This window comes from Trachurus japonicus, chromosome 9 (assembly GCF_045865225.1).
Source record: "Trachurus japonicus isolate A0001 chromosome 9, Traja_1.0".
Lineage (NCBI taxonomy): Eukaryota > Metazoa > Chordata > Actinopteri > Carangiformes > Carangidae > Trachurus > Trachurus japonicus.
Genome location: NC_140915.1, coordinates 7,954,717 through 7,975,150, shown reverse-complemented (window position 1 = coordinate 7,975,150; position 20,434 = coordinate 7,954,717). Strand labels below are relative to the sequence as shown.

Below are 20,434 nucleotides of genomic sequence, written 5' to 3'. Positions count from 1 at the left end.
ATCTATCTATCTATCTATCTATCTATCTATCTATCTATCTATCTATCTATCTGTCTGTCTGTCTGTCTGTCTGTCTGTCTGTCTGTCTGTCTCGAGTCTATCTATCTATCTATCTATCTGTCTGTCTCTTTCCTTCTTTTTCTCTTTATTTCTTTCTATCTACGCCTTCTGTCTGTCTTTTTCTTTCTTTCTTTTGACCCCTCTCTCTATCTCTGTATTTTTCTATCTATCCATCCCTCTCTCTCTGTCTTTCTTTCTTTCATTCTGTATTTTCCTGTCTACCCCGTCTCTGTCTTTTTTCTTTCTTTCTCTTTTTCTGTATTTCTTTCAATCTACCCCGTCTTTCTTTCTTTCTCTCTCCATCTTTTTACTTTTTGCTTTCTTTCTTTCTACCCCTCTCGATCGCTATCTATGTACCTCTATCTATCTATCCATCCCTGTCTTTCTTTCTATCTATCTATCTATCTATCTATCTATCTATCTATCTATCTATCTATCTATCTATCCATCCCCCTCTCTCTGTCTTTCTTTCTTTTCATCTATCTATCTATCATATTGAAGACGACTGATTATTTTCTACATTAATCGATCTGAAGCAACTGAACATAAACGTTGAAGAAGCACAAGCTGATTGATTGATTATAGATTTATGATTTGCACAGTGAGAAAGAAGCTGCCACACACACACAGATGTCTGGAGTTTGGCTTCTATTATAAAAATCTGTTTCGACTTCTCAAATATTTCTCAGAGGAGGAAGATGAGCTTGGCTTCCTCCTCCTCCTCCTCCTCCTCCTCCTCCTCCTCCTCAGTGTGTCAGCTCTCAGCAGCAGCAGCAGCAGCAGCAGCAGCAGCAGCAGCAGACAGTGCAGGTCAGGCCTCACGTCGCTGTAATGATGGTTAATGGATCAGATAATAGTCACAGAGCCGTCGTTTCATTTTTCCACAGCGGACACGTCGAGTTGTGACGCAGGTGTTTGGGTTCGTTCCTGTCTTTTTATGCTGCTGGACTGAATCTAAAGTCTAGACAAGTAATACAATTAAATACAAATCATATAAAAACTACTTAGTTTAGTTTATTTATTTCATTCATTTATCGAGCATAAAAACAAAAAATAAAAAAAACAATGACAATACTGTAACTCTTGAATGAAAGGGGGCAGAAAGAAGTGAACTTAGATTGTCTACTTGTAGTCTTTCAGGGCAAATAATTGTCAAGTGTCTGAGATTTAAGAAAATAATAATCAAGGCGAGTTTAGTCAATTGTGAAAACAGTACGGTGGCCCTGAGAGCTCAACACACCAGCTGCAATAACTCACAACACACAACACAACACAACACCAGTGTTTCTGGGGACACCAAAGAGTGACGGACCAGACTAAGGCGCTTCGCTTTAGTTCACGTTCACTCACATATCACTGCTAACGTGTCAACTTCAACTTCAACTTTGACTTTATTGTCCCCAGAGGGAAATTCGCTTTGCAAGCAGGTAAAACACACAAAACATAGGAAGCACATTCACACAAGTTTCGATACAACACTGAAATGGTTAGCGTTAGCCTATGTACCGTTAGCTTAGCATTAGTCAAGTCAATAATGTGTTGTGTCGAACTTTGCAAGTGTTTTCTAAAAAATATATATATAGCCTATAAATATAGATAGATAGATAGATAGATAGATAGATAGATAGATAGATAGATAGATAGATAGATAGATAGATAGATAGATAGATAGATAGATAGATAGATAGATAGATATAATGATAGAACGATAGATAGATAGATAGATAGATTGATAGAACGATAGATAGATAGATAGATAGATTGATAGAACGATAGAACGATAGATAGAACGATAGATAGACAGATAGAACGATAGATAGAATGATAGATAGATAGATAGATAGAACGATAGATAGATAGATCGATCGATCGATAGATAGATAGATAGAACGATAGATAGATAGAACGATAGATAGATAGATAGAACGATAGATAGATAGAATGATAGATAGAACGATAGATAGATAGAACGATAGATAGATCGATCGATCGATAGATAGAACGATAGATAGATAGATAGATAGAACGATAGATAGATAGATAGATAGATAGATAGATAGATAGATAGATAGATAGATAGATAGATAGATAGATAGATAGATAGATAGATAGATAGATAGATAGATAGATAGATAGTATCAAGTTTTATAGTCCATAAAACAAGTTTATGATCACATTACATCAAAAAATCATCATGTTTGAGAAGCTGGAACCAACAAGAGTTTGAAAATCAATCAAGACGGCTGCCAATAATAGTCGATCAATCGTTCGTTTCAGCTCCGTCTGGAAACACATAGATTTTTCTATTCTGACACCTGCGCCACCAGATCAAGTCATCATCATGTGTTGTTTTTTGTTTTTTTTCTCCCCCCACAATTACTTGAATCGTCGGCACATTGTGAAAAAAAAAAAAAAAAATCCCACCACAGATTCCAGAGTCCAAGAGTCAAGTCTCCAACCGTCATCATCACACAACAGCAACACAGGAGCAGGATCAATACATCAATCTGTTCCCTCTGATCGTTTAAACACAGAGGAGAGGAGAGAGGATCAAAGGCACCACAGGCCTCCAGCGATTAGTCTGCACCCACTCTCATAGGAGACAGTACAGTAAATGAATATGATGCACAATCACTGAGCTGCAGTGAAATCAAACCGTTATTACAACACAACAACTGGACATCAGAGGAGGAGGAGGAGGAGGAGGAGGAGGAGGAGGAGGAGGAGGAGGAGGGGGGGGTCATGACCTGTGTTGAGTAATCTGCAGTAAGTAAATTAAACACTCAGCTCACAGAGTCGCTGTAGCTGTGGATCTAAAAACTGTTACGATTTAGATTACTAACTATGGAACGAAACATTAGACTTTGCCGGTTTTTAAATCAATCTCTTCTTAAAACCCACCTCTTCTCCTTCTTGGCCTTTGTTCCCTAGTAAGATGTTGGCTTGATTTGACTTGATTTGATTAGATTTTTATCGTATTTTATTGTTTCTTTTATTACACGGCTATTATTTTACCCATGTTATATGCCATTTAGATTATTTTATCTGTTTAATGTGTGTAATTTTATGTTTTATGTAAGATGTTGTGTCTTTATTTCCGGTCCTTTTATTTATTATCCTGTAGCTACAGCACTTTGGTCCTCTGTGGATGTTTTTAAGTGCTCAACAAATAAAATTGGATTGGACTGGATTGGATTAACGTAAAATTTTTTATAACAATTAACATGAACCTTTCAAATTAAAAGCACGACCGAGCAGCCTTCAGTCAGCAGGTGATCCGATCGTTATTATTTTAAGCCCGTAACAAAAAGTTTACTGATCAACACAAGACGGTGAAGAATCTGACACAGTCAACGTGTCCTTGAACTACACACTAGGGATGTCACAATTATACATTTTCTTGGTACAATTATTGTCAGAAAAATAATCACGGCCTTATACGATTATCATGATTATTATGCATTAATTAATTCGACAACAATTACATTACTCATTGTTTACACAAAATATTAAAAGTATCTATTAATATATGACCAATAATTAACCCCCCAGGGGAAGCGTTTGAAATATTCAGGTCATAAATTGTCATCTATACCAAATGTTTACATTTATTTTAATCATTTTTTTTGTTTTGTTTTGTTCTTTCTTTAAATACAAATGACACGCTAACATTTAAATTCCTACCAATTAGTTAAAGCAGAAGTAAGCGATCCGGTGGTTTTGGCTAACTTCCTGTCAGCAGATGGACTTAGCAGTCCCCGCCCTCGTCCCTACGTCACCACATTCAGGCGCATCCCTTGGCTGCACACACAGAGAGGACCGCCCCTTTATGCCGTTCTCTCTCCTCATTGGATAAAGGTTGTAGGATACAAGGAAAGTTTTCTCCTCGGCTTACAGCAGAGCAGAGTGACTGACAGACCCGTGTTTCAGACCAAACACTCTATAGAAGTGATTGCTGTCGGAAGATAGAACTATTTAAGACTTATATTAACACAAACATTCTGCTTACTTCTGCTTTAAAACGACCAGTATCTGAGCATTAACCTTTATTTTGCTGCACATCTGCCGATATGGTTCCCACATAATCTTTTCTGGGAAGTGACGGTATTCAGGAATCTTTACGATTAATTGTGACATCCCTACTACACACTAGGGCTGTTCGATTAATCGATTTAAAATCGTAATTGAGATTATTTGGAATTGTAAAAATGTATTTTTTGAAATCGTAAAAATTGATTTTTTACTCCAACTAGGGTAATTACGGTAAGCCCCCATTCATGAATCTGGGCTGCGCTGAATTATGGTAATGACTGCTGCCTCCTTCCTCCCATCACGCTCTCCCACTGCTCTCCTCTCCCCACACACTGGAAACAAGCATGTCGGCATTTTGACCGAGACCAGCGAGGATTTCGTTGCCAAAAAGACCAACGGCCCTTTTCCACTACACAGTTACAGCTCTCACGGTCCATTAGGTCCATTTAAAAAGACACAAACAGAAACAGCACACAAAATAGTTTGTCATTTCACAAAAAAATCGTAATCATAATCGGAAATCGATTTTTCAGAGAAGAAAATCGAGATTTTAAAATGAAAATGTACGAAAGCGTCCGTAAATCCGACCTGTGCTCCTCCTCGTCCTCGTCTTCCTCCTGCTGCTGCTGCCGCTGTCTGGTAGTAGTACTCGCCGTCCCAGCATGCACCTGTCCTGACCAGCAGTCCACAGGTCCACCCGCTCCGGCACCACATCTCAGACTCAGACCCAGAACCAGAACCAGAACCAGAGACCAGACCCAGAACCAGAACCAGAACCAGAACCAGACCCAGAACCAGACCCAGACCCAGAACCAGAACCAGAACCAGAACCAGATCTATCTATCTGCAGAGCGTCAGTCTGTCCACTCGAGCTCCGGCTCTGCTCTGCTCTGCTCTGGCTCACACTCACACACATGTTGACTCTCCAGCTGTGTCAACAACAGCAGGAACAACACTGGGAAACATTAACTTGTGCCGGGAAAAAGAAGAACGGAGAAAGTGTTTGTCCCCGCGTGTGTGTGTGTGTGTGTGTGTGTCTGTCAGAGGTGAAGTCCAACAACGAAAAGCTAATAACGACAGTAGGAGGCCGAGACGTTCAGAGAAGAACTTCACCTGCATCCAGAGTCTGAGCATCGTCGCCATGGAGACAGACTGACAGACAGACAGAAAGAAAGAGAGAGAAAGAAAGAAAGAGAGAGAAATAAAGAAAAAGAGAGAGAAAGGAAGGAAGAAAGAGAGAGAAAGAAAGAAAAAGAGTGAGAAAGAAAGAAAGAAAGAAAAAAGAGAGAGAAAGAAAGAAAGAAAGGAAGAAAGAGAGAAAGACAGAAAAAGAGTGAGAAAGAAAGAAAAAAAGAAAAAGAGAGAGAAAGAAAGAAAGAAAGAAAGAAAGAAGGAGAGAAAGAAAGAGAGAAAGAATGAAAAAGAGACAGAAAGAAAGAAAGAAAGAAAGAGAGAGAACGAAAGAAAAAGAGTGAGAGAAAGAAAAAAACAGAGAGAAAGAAAGAAAAAGAGTGAGAGAAAGAAAGAAAGAAAGAGATAGAGAGAGAGAAAGGAAGAAAAATAGAGAGAGAGAAAGAAAGAAAGAAAGAAAGAAAGAAAGAAGAACGGAGAAAGTCAGTACGTTTACATGCAGAGCTTAATCGAGCTATGCTCAAAATTCGATTTTGGCGTCAAGTCGGACTTCTGTCCTTGTCTCAATATACATGCAACTGAGAAAACCGAATAACTGACGGGGTCCGCCCCCTCATGCAGCGTCACCCGTCGTTTCAGCGGGTTAATACGCCCCCTGTCCTGCTGCCTTTCTGTCACCTCCTAAAAAACTGAATATAAACAACTTAGTAAGCTTAAAGCAGAGTGTTTGGTCTGAAACACGGGTCTGTCAGTCACTCTGCTCTGCTCTGAGCCGAAGAGAAAACATTTATCGTATCCTACAGTTTTTATCCAATGAGGAGAGAGAACGGCATGCAGGGCTGTGTGTGCAGCCAAGGGACGCCGTGAATGTGGCGACGTAGGGACGAGGACTGTTATGGTGCGTTCAAGGAAACTCGTATTTTTCCGACCGTGAAGTGGTACCAGTTCGATCTGGTACGAGTTCACGGGTCAGAAGTTACGAGTGGCCGTTATAGTGACTTTCACCGGTAAAACAGGTCGGAAAAACACGAGTGGGTTGCCTGGAACGCTACAAAGTCGTAAGTTGTGACTTGAAGCTGTAATTTACGATTTCAAAAGCCTGCCTGGAACGCAGCATTAGCGAAAACGACCGGACCACTTACTTCTGCTTTAATAATAAATTCTCAACTGCAGTTCCCGACCAGACGCGCCAGTCTGGGCTGGATGCGCGCTGAGAATAGGATACGGGCTTCCTTTTTTCCTCTCTCTCTCTCTCTCTCTCTCTCTTTTTTTTTTTTAATAAAACACTCTTGCTGGTCGCGCTGTGTGAAATGCATTGAATCGGCGCTGACGTTGGTTTTTTTCTTTACTTTGCGGGGTTCGGCAGCTTCTCTGCTCCACTTGGTGCCGTCTCTACTGTTGTGGAGCAGCGCACATGCATTGTCCAGTTATACTCCGACTAAGGTGTTTACATGACGGAGAAAACCGAATTCCAATCGAATTATCTGGGTGTCTTAATCGGAGTTCTCAACTCCGATTTCAGTCGGACTAAGGTGTTTACATGCACTTCAGTTATCCAGTTATAGTCGGATTAAGGCAATAATTCGGTTTTTTCAAGTGTCATGTAAACGTACTGAGTGTTTGTCCCTGTGTGCGTGTGTGTGTGTGTGTGTGTGTGTGTGTGTGTGTGTCTGTCAGAGGTGAAGTCCAACAACGAAAAGCTAATAACGACAGTAGGAGGCCGAGACGTTCAGAGAGGAACTTCACCTGCATCCAGAGTCTGAGCATCGTCGCCATGGAGACAGACAGACGGCTCCTCTGGTTTGATTTGTTTTGTTTGTCTTTAAATAATAAATGCACAAATAAATCCGTCAGTCACAGCCACTCAAAGGTTTTTACCAACTGCCTTTCAAAGAAAAAAAAGAGAGAAAGAAACAGAGAAAGAAAGAAAGAAAGAAAGAAAGAAAGAAAGAAAGAAGAAAATAAAGGAAGAAAGAAAAAAAAGAAAGACAGAAAGACAGAAAGAGAAAGAAAGAAAGAAAGAAAGAAAGAAAGAGAGAGAGAAAGAAAGAAAGAAAGGAAGAAAGAAAGAAAGAGAGAGAGAAAGCAAGAAAGAGAGAGAGAGAGAGAGAGAGAAAGAAAGAAAGAAAGAAAGAAAGAAAGAAAGAAAGAAAGACCAAAGATACAATTTCAAAAGGTGCAGTGTGTAAAATGGCCGGAAAACCGTGACATCCAGCGTTCAGATTCCAGTTTGCAGCGCTCACTCGCACTCATCCCTCCCGTCGGCAAAGCGACGGTGGCCTCCGAGGACAAAACACATTCCCAAACTCTCAGGTTTCTAACTCAAAAACCTCTGTCTTATTCTCTACCGACTAACTACCAACTCTCTCTCTCTGCTGTTTCCTCCTCCTTCTTTGGTTTATTTATGAACGTGAAACTCGTGAAACCTGCTCTCTGATTGGCTGGATTTTCCGTAAAAACATGGCGGCGCAAGATGGCGACACTCTCTAAAGCCAGACCCTTGTTATATGTAAATAAATATAAAAGAAGAATTATAAGGCTACGAACCAATTTTATAGCGATTATACAAATATATTCATGGGTAGTGGCCTATATTCAGATTTTGCCAATAAACCTTGACAATTATTACACACTGCTGGGCCTTTAACTGCCTGTATCAGTTATTTTTTATGTTTTACCAAGGTTACCAGAGGCACAGACGTCAAATTTCTGTCTGTTGCATTATGGGAAATAACTGATGTGACAAAGCATCTGAAGAAGAAGCTTCACATTCAGACTCAGAGAGCTGCCGCCTACGGACTCTGGATTTATACACTGACATTATTTCAGCCAGAAGAGACGTTCAGGTGCTGCTGCTCCTCTTCATCCTCCTCCTCCTCCTCCTCCTCCTCTTCATCCTCCTCCTCATCCTCCTCTTCATCCTCCTGGCATTTTAAAAGTGCTTTCTCATACCGACGGCAGACAAGTGAGGATTTCTAGGAGAAAGAACCTGACGACAGTCGCCGGGCTTTTTCCTTTTTTTAAAATATAAATTCATATCTTAACTAAAGCCCCGTCCACACGTACCCAGGTATTTTTGCAAACAAAGTGTTTCCCTGCTCCATTTTTTAAAAAAAATCACGTCCACACCAGCACAATTTTAAAAAAACCCTTCCTCCATAATAATGTGGACACAAAAACACAATAAAAACGCTGCTGACTGCCGTAATACTTTGTGTTGTACGGGGCCGTTCAGACGCACATAAATCCATTACTTCCAATGCAGATGCACATCAAGCACGCAACGCAACACAGTAGCTAGTTGCAACACCAACATGCATGCAGCAAGCGCACCGCATGTCATGTGATAATAATTACTAATAATAACTAATAATAAGCAGCAACATGCTCACTCCCCAGCTCCGGCCCCCTGTGCAACAAAAAACTCAGTTTACTTCTACACACATGAATTGAAAAACAGCTTTTCTAAAAGTCTACTGCCCAGAAGGAGTTTTTTGGGGGCAAAAACGTGTTTTTAAGGGTCAGAAACGGCGTTCCGGCAAAGTTTGAGGAGTTGTACTCTTTAGTTTACTCCAGTGGTTCCCAACCTGAGGATCAGGGGCCTTCAAATGTCACGAGGTCACGACACACCGGCTTTAAATCTGAACTCTCCAGAAAAGAAAAAAGAAACTTGTGAACATCTTTTCAGACAAAAAAAACACACAAAAAATTAAGGGGAAAAATGCAATTTCACAAGAAGAACATTTTTTCTTTGCAAAATTAGGGAAAAACGGGTGCCACAGAGATCTTGGATGAAATAAAAAAATATTTCCTTGTTGCTAAATCAAACTGAAAAGTAGAGTTTGATGAAATCTTCAATTGTAGTTGACGTTGACGTTTGCCTATCCGTCCTTATTTAATGTGTTGATGTATTTTCTTCATTGATAAAAAATTAAAACCCACAACATTTTTGTATTTTTTGGAGCATAAGTTGGAAAATGTGAGTTTTTTTTCTTGGTTTTCAGCCAAGGGACGCTAGGTGGAAGGCAGAGAGCCTCCATTCTCCCTGCAACTAGTTACTAGTCATTGATTTAACCAGAACTATAGGACTCTGGAGCTGGGAGTTAAGGAGTTCCTCTTTAAATATGAGCTTTTTTCCATCCGAGTCTCAAATTGTTATTTAAACGAAACCAGGTGAAACGTTTAGAGAGAATAAAAAATGTCATAAACTGAAAACAAACTAACAAAGACGAGGGAAAAGAAAAAACAATGAAGCTGAACAGCAACTATTTATTTTTCGTGTTCCACCAATTGATGCCTCGCCTCCCCGTCGCCCTGGAGACCCCGTCACCTCCACCCACCCACCCACCTGTGCTCAGACCTTCGGACTCGGTTTCTGCAGCTGAACCTTTGTTCCTTTCTGGAGGCTTCGTGGACCAAGTGGGAGCTCAGAGAGATAGAAACAAACATGTACGACAGCCCGAGGACCAACGCTGCATATTGATGCTCTTATTAAGAAACACACAGCAGGAGTGAGATCATGCAACAAATTGTATGAAATTAAAAACAAAACGAAAATAAAAAAAACTGCTGCTTTCATCCGAGCTAATTGTCGTTCATTAGCTTTAATAATTAAAAAACTGAAACTCATGACGCTTGTTGTTTGTCTTTAAATAATAAATGCACAAATAAATCTGTCAGTCAGCCACTCAAAGGTTTTTACCAGCTGCCTTTCAAAGAAATAAAAGAGAGAAAGAAAGAAAGAAAGAAAGAAAGAAAAAAAGAAGAAAATAAAGGAAGTAAGTAAGAAAGAAAGAAAGAAAGAGAAAGAAAAAAAAGGAGAAAATAAGGGAAGAAATAGAGTAAGAAAGAAATAAGAGTGAAAGAAAGAGAGAAAGAAAAAAGAAGAAAATAAAGGAAGAAAGAGAGTAAGACAGAAAGAAAGAAAGAATAAAGGACGAAAGAGAGTAAGAAAGAAAGAAAGGGAGAGAAAGAAAAAAGAAGAAAATAAAGGAAGAAAGAGAGTAAGAAAGAAAGAGAGAAAGATAGAAAAAGAAAGAAAGAAAGAAAGAAAGAAAGAAAGAAAGAAAGAAAGAAAGAAAGAAAGAAAGAAAGAAAGAAAGAAAGAAAGAATTTTAAAGGTGCAGTGTGTTTAAAAAAAAAAAAGCGCCTCGCTTCCTTCAGAGCGGAGCGGCAGTTTCACTTGTTATCAGCGTCCCTGCTAAACACTGATGCAGGCTGGAGGTCAGAGGTCAGAGGTCAGAGGTCAGGATGGATATGGAGAGAATGTTGTTCCTTTATTATTCAATCAAATAGAATAGATTTGAAACCAAAAAAGAGATTTGAGAGCAAAAGAGAATTGAAAAAAATTGAGATCGAAACATAGGTTGCAATTGAAAAAAAAAAAAATTTGAGAGCACATTTCTTCAACTTCAATCGAAACTAAGGTTTGTAAGTAAAAGCATACGACCATTTTGCTTGTAAATCAGTCCTCTTTGCTTGCAAGTTCAAAAGTTCAACTGTTCAAATCTGAATAATAAAGGAACAAAATTCATGTTCTGTTCTGACACTCAAACTGAATCTCTGAATGATGCTTCTGATTATGCATATGGACATGAAATTTACATTTTAAATTGTACAACAGGGGAAACCTCTCTGCCTCCATCTCTATTTACTTCTTTGTCCTCAGCTTCTTTCATAAATTTCAGGTCTCTACCAAGACTTTACGACTGCATATGTTCCCGTTATCGGCTCCAAACCAACACAATAGAAGAGATCAGAGACGGTATGATGACGTGGAGCCGGTTTCAGAAAGGTAAATTCATGCAAAACCGCTGATGCGCGTTGCCTTCAGGGACAGTTTTTCATCAAGCAGTCTCTGCATTTCCCTCTAAAACAACTCTGTCTGGTAACGTTGTGTTATTATCTCATAGCGTGGTGAATGTGCAGCTCACAACTTGTCCACCAGAGCGTTGTGGAGTTGTTGGATTGTGTATTTGATGAGTTTGATGAGGGAAACCAAGAAATCCCAGAATGAGCCTCCGTAGCGTAGCTCTGAGCAAGTAAAGTAAAGTATGCCTTTATTCATCCCACGACAGGGAAATTCACGAGTTACAGCAGCAGTACATACAAACACACTCAGACATGCCATGCACGCTATGGTGGACTGATAAAAAGAATATATAAATATAGACATTTATAAATAAATATAGGGGCAACCAAGATATTAAGAGAAGTATAAAAAATATATATGTATATATGGCTAAAAAGAAGTGTCAAAGTGCAATCATGGATCCGGGGGGGGGGGGCCTCAGTGGGCCTTGTTAAAAAGTCTGACAGCAGAGGGGAGAAAGGACCTGCGATACCTCTCTGTTGAGCAGCGCGGGTGCAGGAGCCTGTCGCTGATAGAGCTTTCCAAAGCTCACAGTTCCATGTAGGGGGTGGGAGGCATTGTCCATGATTGATGACAGTTTCATCATCATCCTCCTGGCCCCCACCACCTCCACGGGATCGAGGAGCTCACGGCTCTGCTCCGCCGTTCTAAAAACAGCTTGCACCGACAATTAAAGGTAACAAACCTATACTGCTATGACTATAGGGATTATGGCAATGGGCCGATTTGCCAAAAATGTTGAACTATCCCTTTAAAAGTTCCTCCCCCCTCCCTCTACCAGGAACTCCTGCAGTGGAAACTCACCTATAGGTTTTTATAGAGATATAAGCTACAGCTCTTCATCTCCTTCACTGATAAAAAAAAGCCAGGATACTACATTTCCCACAATGCACCATGCAGCACCGCCCCTCCCCCTCCATCCCAGTCTGGTAAACACACACACACACACACACACACACAACATGTGCAGGCTGAGACGGCCCAGATGACTTCACTATGATTTCATCTGCAGTTGTTGTTGTTGTTTTCACACTCGGCTCGGCGCTGCACAGACTTCACTCCTCTACAGTCACATCACACAGTGTAACCATGACTACACAGCAACACAACAACACAACAACAACAACACAACAGACTGACCACAGAGAGAGAGAGAAAGTGAGCGTCTTCGTTTGACCTCACAGAAGAATTCAGGTCAACATGAAACACAATCAGGTGTTAAAGACACAGGCCCAGTGTGTGTGTGTGTGTGTGTGTGTGTGTGTGTGTGTGTCTGTGTGCGTGTATGTGTGTGTGTGTGTGTAGTAACATCAGATACTACATCTGAGTATCAGCTCTAATTAAATATTATTGCTGGAGAACATTTCGTACCGTTTCGCTGCGTTCACAAGCCTGTTTCTGAACAACGGTGTCACTCTGGATGATTCTATAGTGTTGTCTTGTCTCTGCTGTAGTTTTCATCAGGCTCACACAGATTCAGAGTCTGAAGAACTCACTTATTATTAGGGCTCACCCAAAAAATTCGAAGCTTCGTTCGTTGCCATGGTAATCGATAATTTTTTTCCCCTCTTTTTCCTTTTTGACACCGGTTCTCATCGGCAATTGTTACATTACAATGAGTACGCTACTTGGCATTTGCCATTACTTTCATTATTTCCGCTACACTCGCGCATGATAAACGGGACAGCCTACTTCTTATCAATGCAAAGAAGACAAAAGAAGCCATCTTTGGTCTTCCAGAGAACTCATATCCTACACCTGTCACTACCAATAACACAAACATTGAACAAGTCTTTTCCTACAAATATTTAGGCATCCATGTGCACGCTGCTCTATCACATTGATTATATATTTGTAGTAAAATACAGCAACGTACAGTATTTATTCCCTTAGGCCAGTGGTTCTCAACTGGTGGGTCGGGACCCAAAAGTGGGTCGGGGACCCGTTCTGGATGGGTCGCGGACAGCTGGTCCAAAAAGTAAATAATATTTAATGCACATCTGATGTTGGACATGTCTTTTATTTTGAAAAATAACTTATTTTGAAAGGCACACAAGACATGTGAACACATGCAGTTGTAATGCTCCTCACTTTCTTATTATTTGCTCTGAATGCAAAGATATCAGTTTCTTATTAATGTGGCCTGAATGCAGTGAATCTTGTTTTGTTTTGTGGGTCTTTATTTTGTGCAATTTGATATTTATTCACTTTTGTGAACATGCTCTGAATGCAGAGATGCATTAGAAGTCAAATATATCATTTTGTTGGTCTTCATTTTGTGCAGTTTGATATTTTTTTATTCACTTCCGTACATGCAGTTGTCATGGTCCTGCTCAGTTTCATTCATGTGCTCTGAAATTCACTTTGCTCAATAAAGAGCAAAATGAGTTTTTAAAGGCTTAAAAAAAGATTCTTGGTTTGAATTCTATAAAAGTGGGTCGCGACTTAATGACCATGGGACAATGTGGGTCCCAGAGTGAGACTAGTTGAGAACCCCTGCCTTAGGAGACTGAGGTCTTTTGGTACTACAGTAGTAAGCCTGTTCTCTTGTTGTTCTTTCTATAGTTGTTAGTGTTCTGCAGTATGGAGGCAGTGCATGGTGTAGTTGTCTCTCAGTGCAACTTAAAGCTCGACTGGGGAGAGACCGCTAAGCATCTGCTCAAAGATCGTAGTCCAAACACTTGAGCCAATTTTTAGAGCTGCATACACTAGACCAATGCTGTCCCTGGTATCAAGTTGTCAATACTTTATTGCCATGTCAACAACATTGTTGATTGGGATTTGTTTCAGTGGGCTTCACACACTGACATAAAAACATAACATACACCCAATACCCAATAGACGACATTTTGTCCGACCAGACACATGTTTTATTTGTAGAATACCAGTTGCTGCCACACAACAGGAGATATAGAGTCCCTATTCATTAGATTCACATGACGTCACTGTGTTTCTGCGCCGCCATATTTGTGTCCGAATCAGGGCAATCTGGGCACAGATCACAGCGTCACGTTACCAGAACAAGTGGAGCAGTAGGAGGAAATCAGCAAGAGACCCAAAATTGACGTTATTTGAAAGATGCCAGGATTATATTGTGCTGTTGACTGTGACAGGAGTCGCCAAAGAAACCCCGGACTGCAGTTTTATTCCATCCCAAAAGACGTAAGTTAAAGTTACAGGCGGAATAAAAGTTGACTGCAGGCAGTCTATCAGTGGCAGCATGGACTGTGACAAGTCTCACAAAAAAAGGGGATTCACTTTTTTTTTAATAACATGGATATATTGAACTCTGCATCTTGATTACTTTCTTATTAATTACTCACTGATTCTGCATTTAGGGTCTTTTATTTCTGTACAACAGACCGTTGCTAAGTAAAACGGGCCGTTGCTAGGGACGCCGCTCTGATCAGCGGAGCAGGGCAGAAGAACTATCAAGGATTTTTACCTTGTGTTTCATTTTTACCAGCTTCAGACTAATTGTGATGTTAGAAAGATGACTTGTAGCTTGTTAGAGGGAGAGTGGAGGCTCTCTGCCTCCCTCACCGCTGCTGGAACCAAACCTGCGATCAGAGCGGACAGAGCGGACGGGCCAGTGCAGTGTCACAGTGTGACCAGCTGTGTCTGTGCCACCGCGAGTCTGTGACACAAACGTGTCCCGTATCGTAATCTCTTATGACAGACAGGACGACATAAATGCGCACAACGTAACATTTACATGATAATTCATCAATCTACTGATTGATTATCAAAAGCTCGTTGAAAACAACTACACACGAGTCGACCGAGAGGAGGGTGAGGAGCAAACAGCGGAGAAGTGACCGGACTAAGGACTTTGATCAACATTACGTCTCAAATTAATTAATTAATTCATAAACTGTGTAATAAGTGGGATAATATAGAGTTAGTCTAGTCTGTTATAGAGATATAAACCCAGACAGGATGTATGAAACCCTGTCATTTTGTCAAGAAACTGTCATTTCCATCCTGCGGTTTGCATGCTGTCATATGAGGAGACCTGTCAAATCGGACACAAACATGGCGGCGGTCCCTTCGACGTGACGTCACTGCAACCCATGAATAGCTAGATTAAACAGACTGAGGAATAAAAGAGTTCCTCAGTCTATTTAATCTGTTAAAATGTTGAATCAGTTGGGTTTGTTAGGGTCTGAATAGCTGTTAGCTGGAGGCACTGCAGCCACTTTGACGTCACGTCTGATGTTTGTCTTGTGTTATATTCTGTTGTTTTGGGGGGTTTTTGCATTGTTTGATGTGATATTTTGTTTGGCGTTACATTGTGTTTATATTTTTAATGTTTCTTTGTCACGAGGAACAAGTGTCTTGGACGCAAGAAACATTTCAGAAGTGATTCTGACAATAGAAAGTACTCAAGTAGCCTACTCCACTACAACTACTCAACTTTTCCCAGTTAATTTGAGAGCACCTGAAAGCACCACAGACTTTTAACATGAGGACTTAAAGAAATAGAACAAAAAAAAGTCTATATACTTGTGTAAACTGTCCATATACTGTATTTATGATTGATTATTTATGAGAAAACTGATGTTTTCCCTGTTTAATCCATGAGGAGAGTGTGTTGTTTTTTTCTTTTTAAAGTCATTTCAAAGAAGAAGAAGTGATCAGTGATGAAGTGAAAGTATAAAAACATGAAGAGGATGAATAATGATGAGGCTGTGCAAGAAAATAAAACCCACTCGTTTCTCATCTGATGTGTCGCTCTGTTTTGTTTTCAGTGTCAGCCAACAGGAAACGCTCGTCAGGCGTCCGGGGGGATTGTGACAGACACGACCAAACACGCCCAAATATCAGAGGGCACACACACACACACACACACACACATGGCGACGGTTGCCAGGGTGCAGTGGGTTCAGTTGCACAAAAACACACACATACACACAGCTGAAGGAAGGCTTCACACACCAAAATGTGCGACGACGAGTTGAAGAAGAGCTGAGGAAGAGCAGCCGACCTGGTGCCACTACACAGTCATGTGACCGCTCCTCGCCGCTTAACTGGCTGCTAATTGGTCCGAGGTGTGAAACTATAAAACAACACAACACGTGCACATTCACAGCTGCAGACACACACACACACACACACACACAGACATACATAAACACACACGTATCGAGGTCTTCCCGTGGTACAAAATGAAACATGAGCAACATTTGGTTGTTGCACAATAACGCACAATTATTTAATGTGTTTTCAGTGTGGTACAGCAACCACACATAGCCTATAATAAATACTTAAAGGACAATTCCGGGCAAACTCAACTCGGGGACTGTATTTTTCTAACATTTTAGGTCCAAAAGAAGCAGTCTGAAGATTTTCAGTTTAATTGCTCAGTTGAATTTACCTGGCATTGTCCTTTAATTGGTTGGAGGTGTGAAACTATAAAAAATGGAGCGTCAACACATTCACAGCTGCAGACACAAACACACACAGACACACACATGTATCGAGGTCTTCCCGTAACATTTGGTTGTTGCACAATAACGCACTATTATTTAACGTGCTTTCAGTGTGGTAGAGCCACCACACACAGAGATACAGAATAAATACTTAAATGTACACTGCAGTGCAAAGTGTGTCACTCATGAGAGCACAGACACACATTCACACACACAATTACAGTTTAATGCATGCACACACACACACAGACTCACACACACAGACAGACGCTCGCCTCACCAGGTCGTCCAGGATGGTGACGGGGAAATCGAACATGCACATCTTGACGGGCTGAGCGAGCGCTCTGTGCAGGCTGAACAGCGACTTGGTTTCCATGCTGCACCCTGAACGCACCGCGCAGCTGGAACCGCTGCTCCACCGCTCGCAACAAAAACAACATAAAAACCCACGGCAACAAGAAAATAAAAACAAAACAAAAAAATCCAAGAAAGAGAAACACAAAAGTAAAAAAAAATAATAAAAAGGAAGAAGGAGAAGGAGAAGGAGGAGGAGGAACTCCCCGCTGCTGCTGCTGCTGCTCGTCGCTCCGACACAAATCCTCTCACTGAGCAAGAAAAGAAAAGAGGAACCTCTCCACCTCTACCTCCTTCCTCCTCCTCCTCCTGTTCTTCTTCCCAGCTACCAACAACCCTGCCCCTCACTTCCCTTCCTCCTCCTCCTCCTCCTCCTCCTCCTCACTGGGGAACGTCTTAACGCTCAGCAGCTGCTCTCTCTTCTCTCTCTCTCTTCTCTCGTCTTTCTTTCCGTCTTCTGGAGGTATTGCCCAACACTCAGCTGTTGTGCCACAACCGCAGTGTGTTTGCTGCTGCTGCTCCTCCTCCTCCTTCTCCCTCCTCCTGCTCCTGCTCCTTCAGACTTCCAGCCACAGACCCAGCTCTGGTTTGCGTTGGGGGGGATTTAAAAAAGCAGAAACCCCCTGAGTCGAGTGATGAAATGCAGCAGGTAGAGAGGGTCAGGGTGTCCGTCCGTCTGTCCGTCTGCTCGCCGTCCGACTCTCCTCTGCTTCATTAGGCTGCATCGGTTTAATCAGGAGAGAAGGAATCGGCGGTGTAGTGCCAGACTCTCTCTCTATCTCTGTGTGTGTGTGTGTGTGTGTGTGTCATTAAAGATGAAGCAGCTCGGCTGACTGTTTCTGAGGCTGATGTATGAATCAACCTCTCATTAATGCTGCTGCTGCTGCTGCTGCTGCTGCTGGGAAATGTGAGGGGAGAGCAGACGTTCTGGCAGCTTACCAGCACCTCATCTGAAAACTGTTTTCTTTTTTTTTTCCTTCTCTCTCTCTGGTTGAATATGTAGCCGTGACGATGAAAGAGGCCGGTGAAGTCAGAGAGGAGGCTGACTGACTCCCGCCTCCTCCTCCTCTTTGGACTGTTATTAAATGTTTGATGGGTGTTTTTTTTTTTTGCAGCTTCGCTCTCGGCGCTGTGCTCTCTCTCTCTCTGTCTCTTTCTCTTTGCACTGCAACCAACAACAAACTGTCAATCAAATGACGTCTGCGTGGCGTTTCTAGTTCCTACCGACTGATATCTGACGGTGCCAGGCGGCGACTCGGTCCGGCTGCGCTCTCTACTGTCAGTCAGTCAGTCAGGCCACATCCTGTAGCTGCAGCTCTGCTAACATGCTAACATGCTAACATGCTAACGTGCTGTGAGTCACTAGGTTTCCTCACTCTGCTGTTACATGATTCAAGATAATTCTGCAGACGAAGAAGTAAAGACAATTGAAACATGGTGCGATGTTAAAAATCTAAATTTACATTTCCCTTTAAAGCCGCAGTATGTAACTAATTTGGTTTTTTATTAGCAAAAATCAAATATGTCTTTCATAAATACGTAGTATTTCACTGAAGTGGAATCACACCCGCGCATAAATGAAAGCTTTCTGGTACCTTAGAATGAGTTGTTACAAGTCGTTACAAATACATAAGTGGGCGACGCACCGAACCGAGGCGGCCATGTTGCATCGCCATTTTTTACGTTGAGTGGCAGCGTGACCGTAGGTAACCATGGAAACTCAGCGGAGCTGTGGGCTCGGCCTGTTAAAACTGTCACCACTGTGTATTAGGTGATTGATGAAGGACGGAGGCACTGGTGTTGGCATTCTGGTGCATCAGGGCAGACGGTGGCCGTCGGCATAAACCAACCGGATGTCATTTTACTCCACCAGAGAAAGACGGTAAAAACTGGGTCAGTAAAAACAATACGACATCACCATGCAAACCAAAAAAACAATTTTTAAATTTTTGGTTTTGCCCCACACCCCCCCCCCCCCCCCCCCCCCCCCCCCCCCCCCTACCACCCCCCCCCCCCCCCCCCCCCCCCCCCAAACCGGCCCTGTATTGTTTTCTTGCGGTCGTGCTGGCAGACCACTTGTTTACATAGATGGCTTGTTTATCCTGTTACATGCAGGCAGCGTCTGTTGTCTGTCTGACGTCTGCCCGATTTCACGTGAATGCAACATCAAGAATAAGTTCCGATATGCAACCGCACCGCTAGATGGGGGGAATTCCTACACATTATACCTTTAAAGGCCCAGTGTGTAATATTTGTCAAGGTTTGTTGTCAAAATCTGAATATACTATCCATGAATATATTTGTATAAGTGTATAATCGCTATAAAATAAAATTTGTTTGGTTTTCGTAGCCTCATAATTCTTCTTTTATCTATCTACATATAACAAGGGTCTTGCATCTGTATTTGCGTCATCGTCTTTCACGTTGCATACCGTATCTGTGTATTTTTTTTAGCATATTTTAGGTCTTTATCAATCGATCCGATTGACGTTCTGCTCTTCAACTTCCTCCGTTACGACGTAAATTGAGTGTAAAGACGACGAGCTGCTCCTCAGGCTGTTAAAACTCTGTGACTGTGACTCAGCCTGCAAAACACAGACCGATGTGAAAATGTCACAGGCCTCCGAGTGATGATGATGGTGATGATGATGATTATGTCATCTGTCTCCACTCACCTGCTCATCTGTGAACCTGTTAATCAGCGGGTTATTAGTGAGGCTGTGACTCAGAACAAACAAACAGGAAAGACGTCTCTCCACAGCGTGGTGTGAATCAGACAGTTCCTTAATCGGCTTGTTGGAATTAGTTCTCAACTGTTTTGATAATTGAACTTGAGTTTTCCAAGAAGATTTTCAGCCGAAATCACCAAACTGTGTGTAACTCCTTCTCTGAAACGTCGTTATGTGGAGATGAAACAAGACACTTGAACTTCACTTTGGGGAAAATCCTTTCAAACGCGTCGTCACACGGTCTCCCAATCAAAACAATAGCAAAAGACGACGGGAAAGAAGCGGGAATTGTTGTCCTCACAATCACCACCAATGAAAATCATAAACCCACCTGTCAAAAACGCAGAATCGAACTTCAGCGGCTAAACCACAGAGGTAACGATCGATCATGATCTACGACGAGGATTGGTCAGGTCGTCTGCTGCTGCACAAATTCTTTTTCTCAGCAAAGATGGAAAGTACTATTGAATCTGTTGTTTTGATAGGGAACTATGCAAGTCCGGCTGCGTTTCTGCTGTTTTGCTAACCCTCCTCGGCCATGTGCAACACTTGGCGCTTCAGCGTTTGGTGCCTCTTCAACCGACCAACCCAAGGAAAGAGTCTTCCTCCGCATTCATTTAGAAGAAGTCCAGGTAAAACAAATTTTTACTCTAATCCCATTGAGGATTAGAGTCCTCAATGGGCCAGATCGGGCCGACCAATCTGACCGGTCACGCTTGTCATGGGGCCAAATACTATATATGACTTGGGTTGAGTCGGGCCTTGGGCTTCCTTTTTTGGCTGGGTTTGGGTCATTCTAAATGAATGTAATGATATTCGGACTT

The 20,434-nt window shown here is 41.7% G+C and overlaps 1 protein-coding gene across 2 annotated transcripts in view; it reads right to left on the bottom strand.

Moving 5' to 3' along the window:
- LOC146980889 (ral guanine nucleotide dissociation stimulator-like) overlaps positions 1 to 20,434 on the bottom strand; it is an 87,507-nt gene that overhangs the window by 55,365 nt on the left and 11,708 nt on the right. Inside the window, exon 1 of one of the 2 annotated variants that reach the window (XM_085785825.1) lies at positions 16,808 to 17,015. The exons of the other annotated variant lie outside the window; for it this stretch is intronic. Coding sequence (XP_085641951.1) covers positions 16,808 to 16,903 — 96 coding nt within the window. The 5' untranslated portion in view covers positions 16,904 to 17,015. Of the gene's footprint in view, positions 1 to 16,807; positions 17,016 to 20,434 lie in introns of those variants that run through there. 2 annotated transcript variants of the gene reach the window in all.